At 50.0% G+C, this 16,338-nt stretch overlaps 1 protein-coding gene across 2 annotated transcripts in view; it reads left to right on the top strand.

The window, feature by feature from the left end:
- INPP5A (inositol polyphosphate-5-phosphatase A) overlaps positions 1-16,338 on the top strand; it is a 222,500-nt gene that overhangs the window by 134,622 nt on the left and 71,540 nt on the right. For both annotated transcript variants that reach the window (XM_032282053.1, XM_032282052.1), the window contains exon 5: positions 10,671-10,734. In XM_032282053.1, coding sequence (XP_032137944.1) covers positions 10,671-10,734 — 64 coding nt within the window. The remainder of the gene's footprint in view (positions 1-10,670; positions 10,735-16,338) is intronic.

Below are 16,338 nucleotides of genomic sequence, written 5' to 3' on the forward strand. Positions count from 1 at the left end.
CTCTCCAGCCGGCAGCCAGCCCGGAGAGGGCCTCGGCGGGAGGGTCGGACGCGGGGACACCTTGGTGCCGTCATCCCATGTGTGGCCCCAGGAGCTGAAATTGGAAAGTCAGTGCTTTGTAAATAAGTCAGCTCTCATTCTGAGGTAGTCCCAGACCTCCTCTGAGAGCGGCGGACGGTCACAGCCCCTGCGTGCTGCCCATGGGTGGCACTGGGGAGTGGGCAGCGGTGAGGACACCGACCCGTCCAGTTGGGTTGGCCACCGTGAATTCATTATATAGGAAAAGATCGATGAAGCTCTACATTGATTTAAACAAAAGCTTTGTTTCATTTATTATTGTTTATAATCTAATGAATGTTATTGTAACTTTGCTTTGATTTATTACTCAATCTGTTAAATTGTTTTAAAACCAGCCGTCTTGGGACTTCCCTTTGTGATATGGTTAAATGTGTGACTTTGTGAGCGCATTCAGCTTCTCGGGATCACTGTGAGCCTGTGCCTTGGGTTGTGCCTTGAGACCTGAGCCAAGGGTTCTGTCTACTGGTCCCGAGCTGCTGCTCAGCTGGGCGCCCTGAGGGCGTGGCGGCTCTTTGATTGCCCAGGATCTGTGGAATTCCTGCTGTGGCCCAGGCATTGTGGTGGAGGACTCAGGTGCCCAGGCCACATGCCTGCCCTCAGGCGGCTTCCCTTCCCTTAAAGAATTCAGATGAGGAGACCAGTGAGTGCTGGAATGTGCAGCGCCTTGAAGGAAAGGTGGGGACTGGGGCTGCCAAGCCTCTACCCAGATTAGGCAATCAAGACGGCTGCTTGAAGGAAGCTGCATTTCCACAGAGACCTGAAGCAGCAGGGACTTCATGTGAGAAAAAGCTGGAAAGGGGGCGGCAGCACGGCCGCCCTCCTGACAGGACGGCGCACCTCCTCAGGCCCAGATGACCGGTGGGGCTGGAGCTCTGCTAGCTCTGTCAGCTGGGCGTGGAGGGCCACAGGACAGCTGGCGAGGCCACGTGGCTGGGAGGACGTGCAGTGGCAGGGTCAGAGGTGCTTGTGGAAAAGGCCACCCTGGTGCCCGGGAGAGAAGAGACTGAGGGGGCCGCAGCTGTGGGAGAGGCAGAGGCCCCACTGGGAGACAAGAGAGGTGGCGTGGGGCAGTGCAGAGAAGTGGAAGGCTAGAGACGGACGGGGTCCTGCCATCCAGAGTCCGTGGGAGGAACGGACGTTTGAGGGAGGCATATGGACAGGATGCTGGAGGAATCTGGGGAGACTTGGTTTCCAGTGGGAGCGGGGGGGGGGCAGGGGGAGGAGGTCCCAGATCCTGAAAGGCTGGACTTGTCACGAGAGACCCAAGCGGGAACTGTGCAGCCACCAGCCCGGGAGGCCCCACGCTGTGCGCACGAGAACTGCCTGCTGGAAGATGGGACGGACCGGCCACCCAGCGGGAGGGGTAGGAGGAGGGGAAGGGCTCACAGGGCACCCTGAGCAGGTCCAGAGCACTGGTATTGCCGAGTAGGAGGGGATCAGAGTGGGAGGATGTGGAGTCTCGCCCCCCAGAAGTGACAGAATTTGGAGGAGCGGGGTAGGCGTGAGAAGGAAGTAATTCTAGATTATATTTAAAAATTTAAAAATCTACAAAATGAGATTGGAAAATGGGCAAAGGATAGTAAGAATTCACAGAGGAAACCTAAATTGCCAGTAATCTCAAGAAGAGATGTTCTAGACACACAGATCGTGGAGCAGGGGAGAGCCAGGACCCACCCTCCCCGGCAGCCAGGTGACATCTGACCAGGGTGCCAAGAACATTCCATGGGAAAGGACAGCTCCAGCCAGTGGTGCTGGGAAAGCTAATGTCCCACAGGCAGAAGAATGAAGCTGGACCTCGCGTTACATCACGTACAGAAGTTAAATGAGTCTGACCTAAAACTGTAAAATATTTAGAAGAAAACATGGGCCGGAACCTTCATGATACTGGATTTGGTGATGATTTGTCGGATGCAGCACCAAAGGCACAGGCAGCAAAAGGAAAAGACACAAATCAGACCACATCAAAATCCAATGCTTGGCCATGCGTGGTGGCTCACACCTGTAACCTTAGCACTCTGGGAGACTGAGGTGGGTGGATCACGAGGTCAGGAGTCAGAGACCAACCTGACCAACATGGTGGAGCCCGGTGGTCTCTACTAAAAATACAAAAAAAAAAAAATTAACTGGGCATGGTGGCATGCGCCTGCAGTCCCAACTACTCAGGAGGCCGAGGCAGGAGAATCGCTCAAACCTGGGAGGCAGAGCTTGCTGTGAGTGAAGATCGTGCCACCGTACTCCAGCCTGGGCAACAGAGCGAGACTCCATCACAAAAAAATAAATAAATAAGTAAAATGCAACCACTTTTTGCATCCAAAGACAACATCAACAGAGTAAAAAGGCAGCCACAAAATGGGAGAAAATATCTGCAAATCATAACTGATAGGAATTACTACCCAGAATATATAGAGAACTCCTAAAACTGATCAACAGCAACAACAAAACCCAACCTGAGTCAGAAAGTGGTTTGAACAGACGTTTTCCCTCCAAGGACGACGTGTGGACGGCTGGCAAGCTGGCAGGAAGGCACCAGGAACCCTTAGGGAAGGGCAGATCCAAACAGCCACTTCCTTTGTCAGTTTAAAAGGACCTTCAATGAACGAATACCTGATACCCATTAGGATGACTGTTGTCAGAAAGCCCTGCAAACAGCAGCGTTGGTGAGGACGGGAGGAGGTTAGAGCCTTTGTGCACCGTGGGTAGAAACACGCAGGGGCAGCCGCTGTGAACGTCGCAGCGATTATTCAAAAAGTGAAAAATAGAATTCCCATCTGATTCAGCCATCCCACTTCTCGGTGCAGACCCCAGAGAACTGAGAGCACCGTCTCAGCAGGTGTTTGCATCCCATGTTCAAAGCGGTATTACTCACAACAGCAAAGTGTGGAAGCGATACCGTGGAATGTGATCCAGCTTAAAAAGGATGGACATTCTGGGAACCACTGCAACTGCAACGTGGCGGAAGAACTTGGAGGACATTGTGCTAAATCAGGTAAGCCTGTCACAAACAGGCAGACACGCTATGATTCCACTCACATGAGGTTCTTGGATTAGTCAGAGTCACAGAGACAGAAAGTGGAAGGGTGGTTGCCAGGGGCTGGGGGAGCGGGAAGAGGAGCGGGTGCTGGGCGGGGACAGGCTCAGTGGGGAAGGTGGGGAACGTCCTGGAGGGGCAGGCATTCATTATGCACCTGAAGATGGTTACGATGGTAAAGTTTACACTGTGTGCATCTTACCACAGCCACACGTTTCCACGAAGGGGTGCACAGCTAAGCTAGTGTAGTGAAGATGCAAACTCAAACAAGAATGTCAAATTTCACACCTACCCAGCTGGCAAAAACTAGAGGCTGGCATTGGGCCATGGCAAGGATGCAGAACGTGGGTGTTGTCCTGATGAGACGGCTGGGGGGTCATCATGGCAGCGGGAGGGGCAACGTGGTGGCACCTGGGAGGGCACGTGTCTGCCATGACCCAGCAAGGCCATCTGCGTATTACATACATATGCACACACGTTTAATTCATGAGTACACGTGTGTATTGTCCTATGAGGAGGACACCCCTCTGCTGGCCCAGCAAGCCCCCCCGAAGGGTATGTCTATGTGTACACAGGTGCGTCTGATCTCTGACACACTTGCTCAAGAATACTGTGCAGGGTTGATCATTGTGGCGTCAATTATAATAGATAATTGGAAAGAGGCATGAGGAGTTTACTTCCGTTTCCTTTTTGTCTGGCATCGGCTTGTGAAGTATGTGATAGTAGTCTTTATGTGCAACAGAGGAATGGGTACATTACAGGGTTGTTTTTTTTTTTGAGACAAAGTCTCAGTTCCTTTACTGCCCAGGCTGGTGTGCAATGGCACTATCTTGGCTCACAGCAACCTCTGTCTCCCAGGTTCGAGTGTTTCTCGGCCTCAGCCTCCCGAGTAGCTGGGATTATAGGCATTCACCACCATGCCTGGCTAACTGTTGTATTTTTAGTAGAGGTGGGGTTTCGCCATGTTGGCCAGGCTGGTCTCGAACTCCTGACCTCAAGTGATCCACCCACTTTGGCCTCCCAAGTTGTTAGGATTATAGGTGTGAGCCAGTGTGCCCGGCCAAATTGCAGTGTTTTTATATAGTGAATTATTATGTAGCATTCAAAATAAGCTAAAATATAACTTTGGGGGAAAGCTTCCAAAGGTGAGGTTGATGAGAGGTGCATGCTGGGGCCACGCCCTGTCATCTTACCTGTTAATTCTGCTCAGCACCCTTAGGATGGTGGTCACCTCTCAGAGGGAGAGGACTGTGGCTTCGGGTGGGCTGCAGAGCCCATACCAGTACACCTGCCCTCGTTTGCCCCCTGGGCTGGGCTGGGCTCCTCTGCCCCCTAGTGGACGCTGGGGCAGAATCGGGGTTCCGCGTCCTCTGCTCGTGCTGTGTATCCTCCTTGGCCAGGCACAGCCTCTCACCAATTCATTCTTCCCTTGTTATTTTAGTTATTTTATTCTTAATACAAACAGCGGCCATCTTTGAAGTCCCTGAGTGCCCTTCCATCTTCCTGTGTGCACCTGCCCAAGCCCACCTCCCTAGCCGCTCGCCCACCTCACAGATAACCACTGTGCCGAATTCCGTGTTCATTCTTTCATTGCTTTTTTAATGTAATTGTACCATTGCTTTTTTTGGAGGTGGGGAGGTTTCAGCTCTTTTTGACTGTGTCTTTATCTTGGTATCATAACATCGGATGTTTGAGGAGCTGTCTTCTTTCTCAGCGTCCTTTGTGAAATCCACCTGTGTTTTTGGATTAACTCTGATCTGTTTATTTTCCTTCCTGTGTCATGTTCTGTCACAGAAATATTTGAAATCTGATGGACCCATTTGCATGTTAAGCATTTGGGTCATTTTTAGTTGGTGTGTTCAGAGGTCCTGCCATTGCATTCCCATACCTGTCTCCCAAGAGCTCCAGCATCTCTGAGAGAGGTCTGTGTGTGCATTCCATGTGTGTATATGGACATATGTATGTCTGCAGGTATGTGCAGATGTGTATGTGTGTATATATAGTTACGTGGATGTGGGTTATGTATATCTCTGTGCGTGTGTATGTGTGTACATGTGTGTGTGCATACGTGTGTATGTACATGCATCTGTGTACATGCGTGTGTGCATATGTGTGTATGTGTGTACACACGTGTGTGTGTGTGCAGGAGTTTCTCTCAGGTTTGAAGCAGCCTCGAGGGTGTGGGGTTATGAGTTCACAGGACATGCCGTGTCCCCGTGGCTCATGTCATCTGTCACTCATTAGTCGCTGTGAACCTGAGTGTCTTCTCATTTCTCCTGTGTTAACTACAGGGGACGAGCAAATGTGGGAGCATGCAGCTGGGGAAGGAGTGGGCTGCACGTGAGGGGACTCATGTTTAGTAATCTCCCGACTCTCCTTTAAAACAAACGAGGTTCTCTATTTTGTTGCAGGCTTGATTAGTTACTAACAATATATTCTGAAGTTTTTCTTCCTGCTCCTAGATCTATTTTATATATAAAAAAACTGGAGGTAAAAACACTTAATCTGTGGAAATAAGGAAATGTTGTGCTGTTTCAGGTGAGACAGGAGCTGTCAAATGCTGCCGCTCCCTTTTCTGAGTCACCTCTGATGGGCACAGTCAGCCTTAGTCAGGACCCCCTGGGCTGCGGGCTGTGCCCTCCCCCCAACACTGTTTCCCTTCCCAGTGGCAGAATGCAGCAGCCTCAGGCTCCACGCAGATCCCCGGGGGTGCACTGGGAGTGCACTGGGAGCCCCCACCTGCGGTCACACCCCTGACGTGGTTGGAACTGGCAGGGATGCTGGTGGCATAGGGGAAGGGCCCTGCCGCCCCCCCGGGGCCGCACGTGAGCACCACGTGTGCGTTTCCCCTGTGTGACTTGCGCAGAACAAGTGCTCCTGTGCATGCCTTACTGTGAGGTCTGTGTGACTTGAGTTTCAGGAATCGGTTCTGTTTTGTGGACGAACAAGCCGGATGCAGAAGACCGGGTTAATGATGTGTGCTTTGGCCGTTCACCTGATTGTGGAAATGATAAATGACTGGCCATCTGACTTGTTTGCAAATAAAAAGTGATGGAGTTGTTTCCAATGGCGGCTTTGTGTTCCTGCCTTGTCAGCCTCTGCCCCGGCCTGAGTCATCCCGAGCCTGGGAGCCGCTGGCTCCATCCAGGAGGTGGGACCCCGCTCAACAAACACGGGCTTTGTGATTGCACCGTGCCTGCAGGGACCCGCTGTTCTTTCTGAATGTGTGAGAGGTGGTCTGCCCTCGCCCTGAGTTGGCTATGTTTGCAAAGTGGGCCTGCTGCTATCAGAATTCAACTCCCGAAATCAAGCTAAGTGACATGGTCTGGCCATTTGTCACACGACCAGACTCCCACTGAAGTTGAAAACTTGTTTTAACAGCATTTGCAAAAAATCCATTTTCACTAGCCACCTCTGTGAGAGGCACGGAGCTACCATGGTGTGCAGGGTTCCTAGTGCCCTGGTCGCCAGTTGGTGTGGGTGCCCGATGGGTGGTGATGGAGCTTGAGTTGGTGTGGGATTCTGATGGGTGGTGATGGAGCTTCCGTTGGTGTGGGATTCTGATGGGTGGTGATGGAGCTTCTGTTGGTGTGGGATTCTGATGGGTGGTGATGGAGCTTGAGTTGGTGTGGGGTTCTGATGGGTGGTGATGGAGCTTCAGTTGCTGTGGGATTCTGATGGGTGGTGATGGAGCTTCAGTTGGTGTGGGGTTCTGATGGGTGGTGATGGTGCTTCAGTTGCTGTGAGATTCTGATGGGTGGTGATGGAGCTTCAGCTGGTGTCGGTTTCTGATGGGTGGTGATGGAGCTTCAGTTGCTGTGAGATTCTGATGGGTGGTGATGGAGCTTGAGTTGCTGTGGGATTCTGATGGGTGGTGATGGTGCTTCAGTTGGTGTGGGGTTCTGATGGGTGGTGATGGAGCTTGAGTTGCTGTGGGATTCTGATGGGTGGTGATGGAGCTTCAGTTGGTGTGGGGTTCTGATGGGTGGTGATGGGGCTTCAGTTGGTGTGGGGTTCTGATGGGTGGTGATGGAGCTTCAGTTGGTGTGGGATTCTGATGGGTGGTGATGGAGCTTCAGTTGGTGTGGGATTCTGATGGGTGGTGATGGAGCTTCGGTTGGTGTGGGGTTCTAATGGGTGGTGATGGAGCTTCGGTTGGTGTGGGGTTCTGATGGGTGGTGATGGAGCTTCAGTTGCTGTGGGGTTCTGATGGGTGGTGATGGGGCTTCAGTTGGTGTGAGATTCTGATGGGTGGTGATGGAGCTTGAGTTGGTGTCGGTTTCTGATGGGTGGTGATGGGGCTTCAGTTGGTGTGGGGTTCTGATGGGTGGTGATGGGGCTTCAGTTGCTGTGAGATTCTGATGGGTGGTGATGGAGCTTCAGTTGCTGGGGGATTTCTGATGGGTTGTTGTGCAGCGTCAGTTGGTGTAGGAGCCTGATGGGTGGTGACGGAGCCTTAATTCCCCATTAGCTCCCAGGCTGCCTGCAGATGCTTGGGTCCTACCAATGCAGCCCCAGCCAGGGCGCAGGTTCACAGGGCCCTGTGTCTTCTGTGTGGCCTGCACCTGCTCCACTCCTTGGTGCCCCCGGGGCTTGACTGTGTCCAGTGAGGGCGCTTCCCTGCTGCTCCTTGGCCTCCGGGGGTGGAGGACTCCGCCATGTCGGCAGTCATAGCAGAAACATCACAGCCACCGGCTGCATTTCACTGACGCAGAATTAATAGCACTCTTTACAGTCTTGTTTATAAACATGTAAAAAGTATTTTAACTGTTTTTAGCAAGAGGCAAGGAGTCAATATTCTCAGATGTGACAGACCCACTGTAGACACGTACTGTGGTCAGAAGCCTGGGCAAGCTGGGACTTCCTGTCCCTTGACAGGCTCCTGGCCCATTGTCCTGGTGTCTCTGATAAATGGGTGCTCTGAACCACATTGATAGGATGGGGTGAACACTGAAAAAGTTGGGTTGAACTCTGACTTTCAGTGTTCATTAGCCCTAATTATGGATTTTCTGACTATAAATTGCAGTTTCTACGCCTGCACTGGCAATTTATTTTTTACTTATTTGTTGCAAACTTAATAATATTCTGTTAGCTTTATCACATTCAATGAGTTAATAGTTTAAATGTTTGCAGCAACATTTATTTACTTATGCTTTCTCAGAGTGCGTTCTCTAGCTGAGACAAATGAAGGGATGTCCTCTGTAAAGAAGGGCTGATGGCAGCTAAGGGGACGTTGCGTTTCATCCATGGGGCACAGGCCTACAGGGCACAGGCCTATGGGGCACGGGTCTACGGGGCACGGGCCTACGGGGCACGGGTCTACGGGGCACAGGCCTGTGGGGCACGGGTCTGTGGGGCATGGGTCTGTGGGGCATGGGTCTGTAGCTTCCTCTCTTGACTTGGTGCTGAATGTGGCTCATGACCTTCCTGCTGAAGAGGGTCTCAACTCTATTTTGCCAAAGAAAAGGCTGAACACTGGCTTTTTTATTTTCATTTTCTATTTTTTTGAGATGGAGTCTCTGTCACCCAGGCTGGAGTGCAGTGGTGCGATCTTGGCTCACTGCAACCTCTGCCTCCTGGGTTCAAGCGATCCTCCTGCCTCAGCCTCCCAAGCAGCTGGGATTACAGGTGCCCGCCACCATACCCAGCTAATTTTTGTATTTTCAGTAGAGATGGGGTTTCACCATCACCCCAGCCCGCCCTGTGCGGCACACACGTCGCAGGAGCAGAAGCTGTGCAGCCTCCAGGGGGCTTCTCATGTCGTGGGGACCAGCCTCCAAACAGAGATGGCCTAACAGGCCCAGAGTTCTGACCCAGGGGCCCAGGGACTGTGGACAGGGACCAACCAGGCCAGAGTTACCGGCAACCTTGGCCCTCAGGAGGCCCAGAACAGGGACCCCTCACCACGCACTGCGCTCGCCACCCTGTGCCTCTGAGGGAACAGCGACCTCCTGAGCCCCAGTGTGGCGCACCCTCTTGTAGCCCTGCCCTACGATGGCCACCCCAGGGACCTGTGGTCCGGGAGGGAGCAGCAGCACATTTCCCTGGGAACTGTAGAGCCTGAAGCCTGGGCCTTAGAATTAGGTGGTGTTCAGATGGTGCCCTTGACTTTCTCAGAGAGGCATCAGCTCTGCGGCGCTGTCGGACAGATAGCAGGAAGCTCATGCTGGCGTGCTCAGGACTGAGGGCCTGTGGGGTCACGGTTCTGCCCAAAGCAGAGCAAGAGCGCATGAGTGCATGAGTCTGTGAAGTGTGTGTGTGAGCGAGTGTGTGCATGTGCATGTGTGTGCACAAGTGTGCAGGTGTGTGGGTGAGTGCCTGTGTGTGTGCTCAAGTGTGAGTGCATGAGTGTGTAACAGTGTACCTGAGTGTGAGTGTGTGCAGGTGTGTACATGAATGTAACGAGTGTGTACAAGTGGGGCCTTGGAATTAGGTGATGCCCAGGCGTCGCCCTTGTGTTGCCCACAGGCTCGCACAGACAGTGAGGGTGCAATGCAGCCCGTGCTTTCAGCTGTCTGAGGACAGGCCCTTTCCAGAATGCAGAGCTGGGGTTAGAACCCTCAGTGGCTCAGCATCTCTGTCCTGTGGGCCTGTGTGGACCGGTCACAGCCGGGCTCTCCACAGGCAGCCCTGACCTCCTTCTGCCACTCAGCCTGTGTGCCCTCTTCGGCCCACCTGGCCTTGCCCCTTCAGAATCTCCCCTGCTTTGTTCCGGCACCTGCCACCCGCAGGGCACGCAGGTGTGTCCTGTGAGACAGGCTTGTTTGCTGAGTCAGGTTTATAAAGGTCTCATTTATAGACAGTGAGATTCGCCCTGTTTGGGGCACAGTTGGTGAGTTTTGACAAAGGTGTACAGTTTTATCGCTGCCCCAGAGTTATACCAGGCCCTTTGTTGAGATTGCCAGATTTAGCAAAAGAAAAAAATACACGGAAATGACACACACGTCAATACGCACACACTGCATGCACGTATATACCGGTTCAAATGTAGAAACCAGCATGTGAAACTTAAGTTCAGATCAACAAGTCACTGCCGTGTGGCGTCCATCAAGACGGCGTGTAGCGTCCGGCCCCGTACTTTTGCCTTCTGTGGGGTAGAGAACAGAGGTCCCTGTGCTCTGCACCTGTTGGGCTGATTTGTGAGTGGGAGATACTGGCTGCTCCTGGGGCAGTGGGGCCGGGCGGGGCCAGGTGGGGCCGGGTGCAGCAGGGCGGGGCTGGGTGCAGTGGAGCTGATGCTGGGGGGCCACAGGCCCCAGGACAGAGATGCGTGTCGGCGCCAGGAGGGTGTGGTCCACTCGACGCCCGGCCCGCGGGACCTGCACCCTGCTGGAGCCAGTACCCACTGCACGGCTCAGCACATGCCTTTAGCTTGGCGGAGTTTGGGTGTTGGCAGCTTACCTGTGCTGGACGTCTTGTGCCTCAGTAACTGTGATTAAATTACAACTGGTTAACTGTTGATCTAGCTAGTTTAAAATAGCTTATTTTATTTATTGTTAAAAACCATGCTTCAGAAATATTCCTAGAACCAGTTTCTCATTTGATTTCTCTTTTTGCTCTGCAGGCACTAGGAAGCTTTTATTTTCTTCACGAATCCTTAAAAAACATCTACCAATTTGACTTTAAAGGTAAGACTGCATGCGTCTTCGGGATTCTGTCCTGGCGCCCGCCCCTCTCGGTGTCTGGCTTCCCCAGGCCCCTGCTGGCCTGTCTCTGTGAGCAGCCACTGTGGGCTGGGTGTCTTGAGCCACTGGCCAGCGGTCACTCCAGGGGTCTCCTGAACCTGTACTGGAGGCCCCTTGGCCATCCCACACGGGCTCCCTGGCGTGGCTCTGGTGGGGATGTGACTTTCCCAGAGTAAAGAGGAAGGAAGAGTTAGTATCTGTGAGAAAATGAAAAGCCTAGTGAGAGGGTTGCACATTTCAGAAACAAGAATGGGTAGAAACAGTCCTCCGTGCTGTGAGCAGTGTCCCCATATTATGGGCACATGCTGCGTATCTTCACAGAAAAGACTGGCCCTGAGACACTCCTGACATGAGCTGCCCCCTTCTGTTCATTTCTGTGTCAGGGACAGGCGAGGGAGTTATGCAGGGTGTGGCGCTTCCGTGCGTGCCCACACGGTCTGTGCGGTGTCTGTGTGATGACTTCCCATTGGATGCTCCTGTTTCCTGTGTGTGTGAGTCCTGGAGCCCTACACAGCCTCCGGAGCAGGTCACACCCATCTGAAGTGCTCTGCACATTGTAGCAACTGTGGAGAGCCACTAACAATGTCATCGGGTTCAGATGCTGTGTGTGCTCCCTCTGGAGACGGTTGCCTCTTAGGAGACTGTGCAGCACAGTCTTATCTCAGTTGCCTGAGTGGTGATTTCATGGGCGATGAGAGCAAGATTCTGGCCCGCAGATTGATGTCTCACTGCCCTGTTACCTGACGATCTTCAGATCCTTCTAAATTCTAGCATCCGAGCCCTCCTAGGAGGCCCGTGGCAGGAACAGCCACACAGAATCGCAGGAGCTGGCTGGTGGCGCTCTTTGCTCCGTTTCAGGAGACATGGCACCTGCATGCTACGTGCTCTGGCACCGAGCTGCCGCGAGAGTGGGGAGACAGGGGCACTTGGACGCCACGTGTGCCGCCAGAAGTTGGCACAAGGGGTTTGTGCATCAAGCCTCGCCAAGCTCCAGATCCTTAGAAATTCTCTGTTTTCCAGTAACCATTCGAATACGTATTTTACCACTAAGTTAAATCAGTCATGAAGTGGCTGGTGAACCTACGGTGTGTTTAAACCTGTACACGAGATACATACTTCACTCTAGCAAAACTTTCCCCGGGGCCCTCCCCACAGCAAAACTGACAAGAACAACATGAAGGGTGGGCAGCAAGCACCCACTGAAAAACACTGCCGGGAATGAAGCAGTGGCTCATCAGCAGACTAGATGTGGCTGAGGGAAGACTCAGCAAGCTGGAAGATATGTGTTAGAAACGTCACAAACTGAAAAGCAAGGAGGAGTAAGAATAGGTTTGAAAACCAGAAGAAAATGGCCAAGACCTGTGGGACAGCCTCCACAGCTGCAGCTTGTGAGGGAACCCCAGCAGGACTAGAAGGAAAGGAACAGAAGGAAGATTTAAAGTAGTAATACTTTAGAATTTTCCAAAATTTTTAACAGTCACCAAACCACAGATCCAGAAAGCTCAACGAATGCCAACACCAAGCAGGGTAAATGCCGGAAAGTCGACCCCAGGCCACATTGTATGCAAACTTCAAAAAATCAAAGAAAAAAGAAAATCTTGAAAGAATCCAGAAGATTCCTTAGAGGTGAGGTGATTCCTTACCTATGAAGGGAAAAGGATGAGAATTACACTGGACCTTTTTTCAGAAACCATGCAAGAAGGAAGAGAGTGGTATGAAATATTTGAAGCATTATAAGGAGAAAATAATCAACCTCAAATTTTATGTTCAGAAAAAATTATTCTTCAAAAGTGAGGGATAAATTAGCTTTGTCAAATAAGCAAAAATTCAAGTAATTTGTTGCCAGTAGACCTGCCTTACAAGAAATGCTAAAAGAAGTTCTTCAACAGAAGGAAATACGAGATAGGCCAGAAACTCTGCTTTACCTAAAGGGAAAAAAGCATTGGAGGGGGAGGAAGTGAAGACAAAATGAAATATCTTTTTCTTACCCTTAATTGATCTAGCAGATAACTTTTCAAAGTAATAGCCGCAGCCATGTGTTGGTTAACTGCAGCTTATGCATAAGGGGAATGAGGACATGAGGGAGGAACGGGGTGCTCTGTTACCAGAAACCTGTACTGTCGTTTTAAGGAATACTTCCTTATTTAAAAGTGGACTTGGATTAGTTGTGCATGTATATTGCAAACTCTATGGCAACCACTAAAATTTTTTTTAAAAAGAAGTATAATTGATATGTTAAGAGAAGACAGATAATGGAACCATATACAATGTCCAGTAAAAGCCAGAGAAGGCAGAAATAGAAAGGGAGACCCAAAAGATACAAAGAACAAAGGCAACAAATAGAAAACTTACAAACATGGTAGCTATTACTCCAACTGTATCCGTGATCCCTTTAAATATGAATGGTCTAAATATACCAGTTAAAGGACAGAGATTGTCCACAGGGTGGATTTTCAAAAAAATACCTATGTGTTGTCTTCTAGAGGCCCATTTAAAATATATGAACACCTAAAGATTAACAGATAAGGGATGGAGGAAAGTATACTGATCTAACATGAATCAAAAGAAGGCTGGGGGAGCTGTAGGAATTTATAGCATCAAATGCATGTATTAGAAAAGCAGAAAGATCTAAAGTCATTATCTAAGTTTGTACCTTAGGAAAGTAGAAAAAGAAAAGAAAATTAAACCAAAAGCTGAATATTTGAAAAAAATCAATAAAATGGGTAAACCTGTAGCCAGACTAAGAAAAAAAAGAAGACACAGATTACTAATATCAGAAATTATCAGAATAGGCAGAGCAGACTTCAGAGCCAGGAAAGTTTTCAGCAGTTAAGAGGGATATTACCTCATGATAAAAAGATCAGTTCTCCAGGAATAATTAACAATCCTTAATATCTAGGTGCCTAACAACTAATCAGACCTGTTCAGATCCTGTTCAGATTACTAGATAATCTGAACAGGTGTGTAACTATTAACAAAATTGAATCAGTAATTAATAACCTTCTAAAAAAGAAAGCACCAGACCCAGATGTTTTCACTAGTGAATTCTATCAAGCATTTAAGGAAGAAATTATACTGATTCTCTACAATCTCTTCCAGAAAATATAAGCAGAGGATAAACATCCTAAATCATTCTAGGAGGCCAGCATTACCCTAATACTAAAACCAGATAAAGACATTACAAAGAAGGAAAACTATGAATTGTAAACAAAAATGCTCAACAAAATTCTTAACAGTCAGTTATATGTTAAGACCAACTGAGATTTACTCCAGGTATACAGGCTGGTTCAGCATTTAAAAAATCAGTTAGTGTAATCCATCACAGCAACAGGCAAAGAAGGAGAATTACGTGATGATAGAATAGATACAGAAAAAGCATTGCACAATATCCACATCTCTCCACAATTAAAAAAAAGCTCCCAGCAAACTAGGAATAGAGGGGAACTTCCTCAACTTGACAAAGAAAAGCTGCAAACATCCTCCAATGAATTCCACACTTAATGAGAAATTAGAAGCTTTCTTATAAGGTCGGGAACAAGGCAAGGACCCCCTTCTCCTGCTTCTCTTCAACATCTTCTTGAAAATCTTAGATGAAGTAATAAGACAAGAAAAGGAAATAAAAGCCATATTGATGGGGTGATGGGAGTTAGAACTTTTTGTTCTCAGATGATGTGATTATGTCAGGAATCTCAAAGAGTCAGCAACAGCAACACACAAACCTGGTACTAATGAGCAATTGTAGCAGCCCTGCAGCATGCAAAGCTGATATCCAGAGTCAGTTGCTTTCCTATATTGCAGCAATGAACAGGTAGAATTTTAAATTAAAAACATAAATGCCATTTAAGCACAAACCAAGAGGAAGTACTTAGGAATAAATCTAATAAATTACATACAAAATCTTTATAAGGAAAACTATAAAACTCTGATGAAAGAAATCAAAGAAGATCTAGATAAATGGAGAGAAATTTTTTCTTTGTGGATAGCGCTATGGTTGGAAAGCAGGTGCCCTCCCAAATCCATCTGCTGACCCCTGTCCCCTACAGTGATGGTGTTATGATGTGGGGCCTTGGGAGGCTAATTAGAGTGTGAGTCAGAGTCCTCGTAAATGGGATAGGAGCCCTTATGAAAGAGGCCGGGAGCTCTTTTGTCCCTTCCCACACGTGAGGACATGCGAACGGCACGTCTATGAGGAGCAGGCCCTCACCAGAACCTCATCTCCTAGCACCTGACCTTGGACTTCCCACCCCCCAAAACTGTGAGAAAGACATGTATTTTGTTTACAAAGCACACAGTCTGTTTTATTGTAGCTGTCCCTGGACTAAAACAGATGGGAAAGCCCAGCACTGTCCAGGGTTCAGCCTTTCCCAAGCCAAGCTGTAGATTCAACACAGCGCCAGCAAGGTGCATCATGCCTGCTGGCACATTGACTGTAAGGGTCACGTGGAAAGCAAAATGTCCAGAATAGCCCAGAGTTTTGAAGAAGAGCAGAGTCAGAGACCACACTTCCCAACTTCAAGACTTGCTATTCCACCTTGTAGGTGAATGGGCAAGCAGACGGTGGCATGTCAGTGCCACGGAATGTTATTGGTGATAAAAAGAAATGAGCTTTAGCTGCAAGAAGACATGGAGGAACCTGACCCACATGCTGTGAATGAAAGAAGCCAACCTGGAAAGGCCACACTGTGTGGCTCCAGCTGTGACAATGGAAAGGCCACGCTGTGTGGCTCCAGCTGTGACACCGGAAAGGCCACGCTGTGTGGCTCCAGCTGTGACACCGGAAAGGCCGCGCTGTGTGGCTCCAGCTGTGACACCGGAAAGGCCGCGCTGTGTGGCTCCAGCTGTGACACCGGAAAAGGCAGAGCTGTGGAGACGGTGAAAGGATCGTGGTGGCTGTGTGGGGTAGTGTTGAGGGATGGCTGGGTGGCATGCTGAGGATTTTAGGCAGTGAGGCCACTGCAGTCATGGACATGTGACATCATCCATGTGTCGATACCTGTAGAATGTGCAGCACCATGAGCCATCCCTAAAGTGAACTTGGGCCTTCAGGTAGTCACGCCTGAACGTTCTTAGCTGTTAGGCACGTTCCACCCTCATGCTGGCTGCTGGTAATGGGGTGCTGCATGCAGGTTGGGGGAGTGGATGAGAGCTCTCTGTACTTGCTGGCTTCCTATTACAGGGAACCAGCCTGTAGATATGCAAATGGGGTTTGTCTCCCGAATGAGAAGAACCTGTGACTGCCCAGTGACGACTGTGAGGGTGGGGAAGTCTCTGGGCAAGGGCTTAGGACTAAATGTGCTTGAGCCGTCTCAGGACTTGGCTCCTTGTCTGGGGAGGAAGATCAGAGGAGATGTGCATATAGTTACGAGCAGCTCTGAGTTTAGGGAATGGCCTCTGTTTCACATTCTGTCTATGTTCCATAAGTCACTGAAACATCTCGTGCTGTCCCCTGTCAGTGAGGCACCCACATCCAGGACTGCGCACCCAGGGCCAGGCCAGACCACAGCACCCAGGGCCAGGTCAGATTGTAGCACCCAGGGCCAAGTCAGA

Source organism: Sapajus apella, unplaced genomic scaffold (genome assembly GCF_009761245.1).
Source record: "Sapajus apella isolate SASKATOON/1434 unplaced genomic scaffold, GSC_monkey_1.0 scaffold13, whole genome shotgun sequence".
NCBI lineage: Eukaryota > Metazoa > Chordata > Mammalia > Primates > Cebidae > Sapajus > Sapajus apella.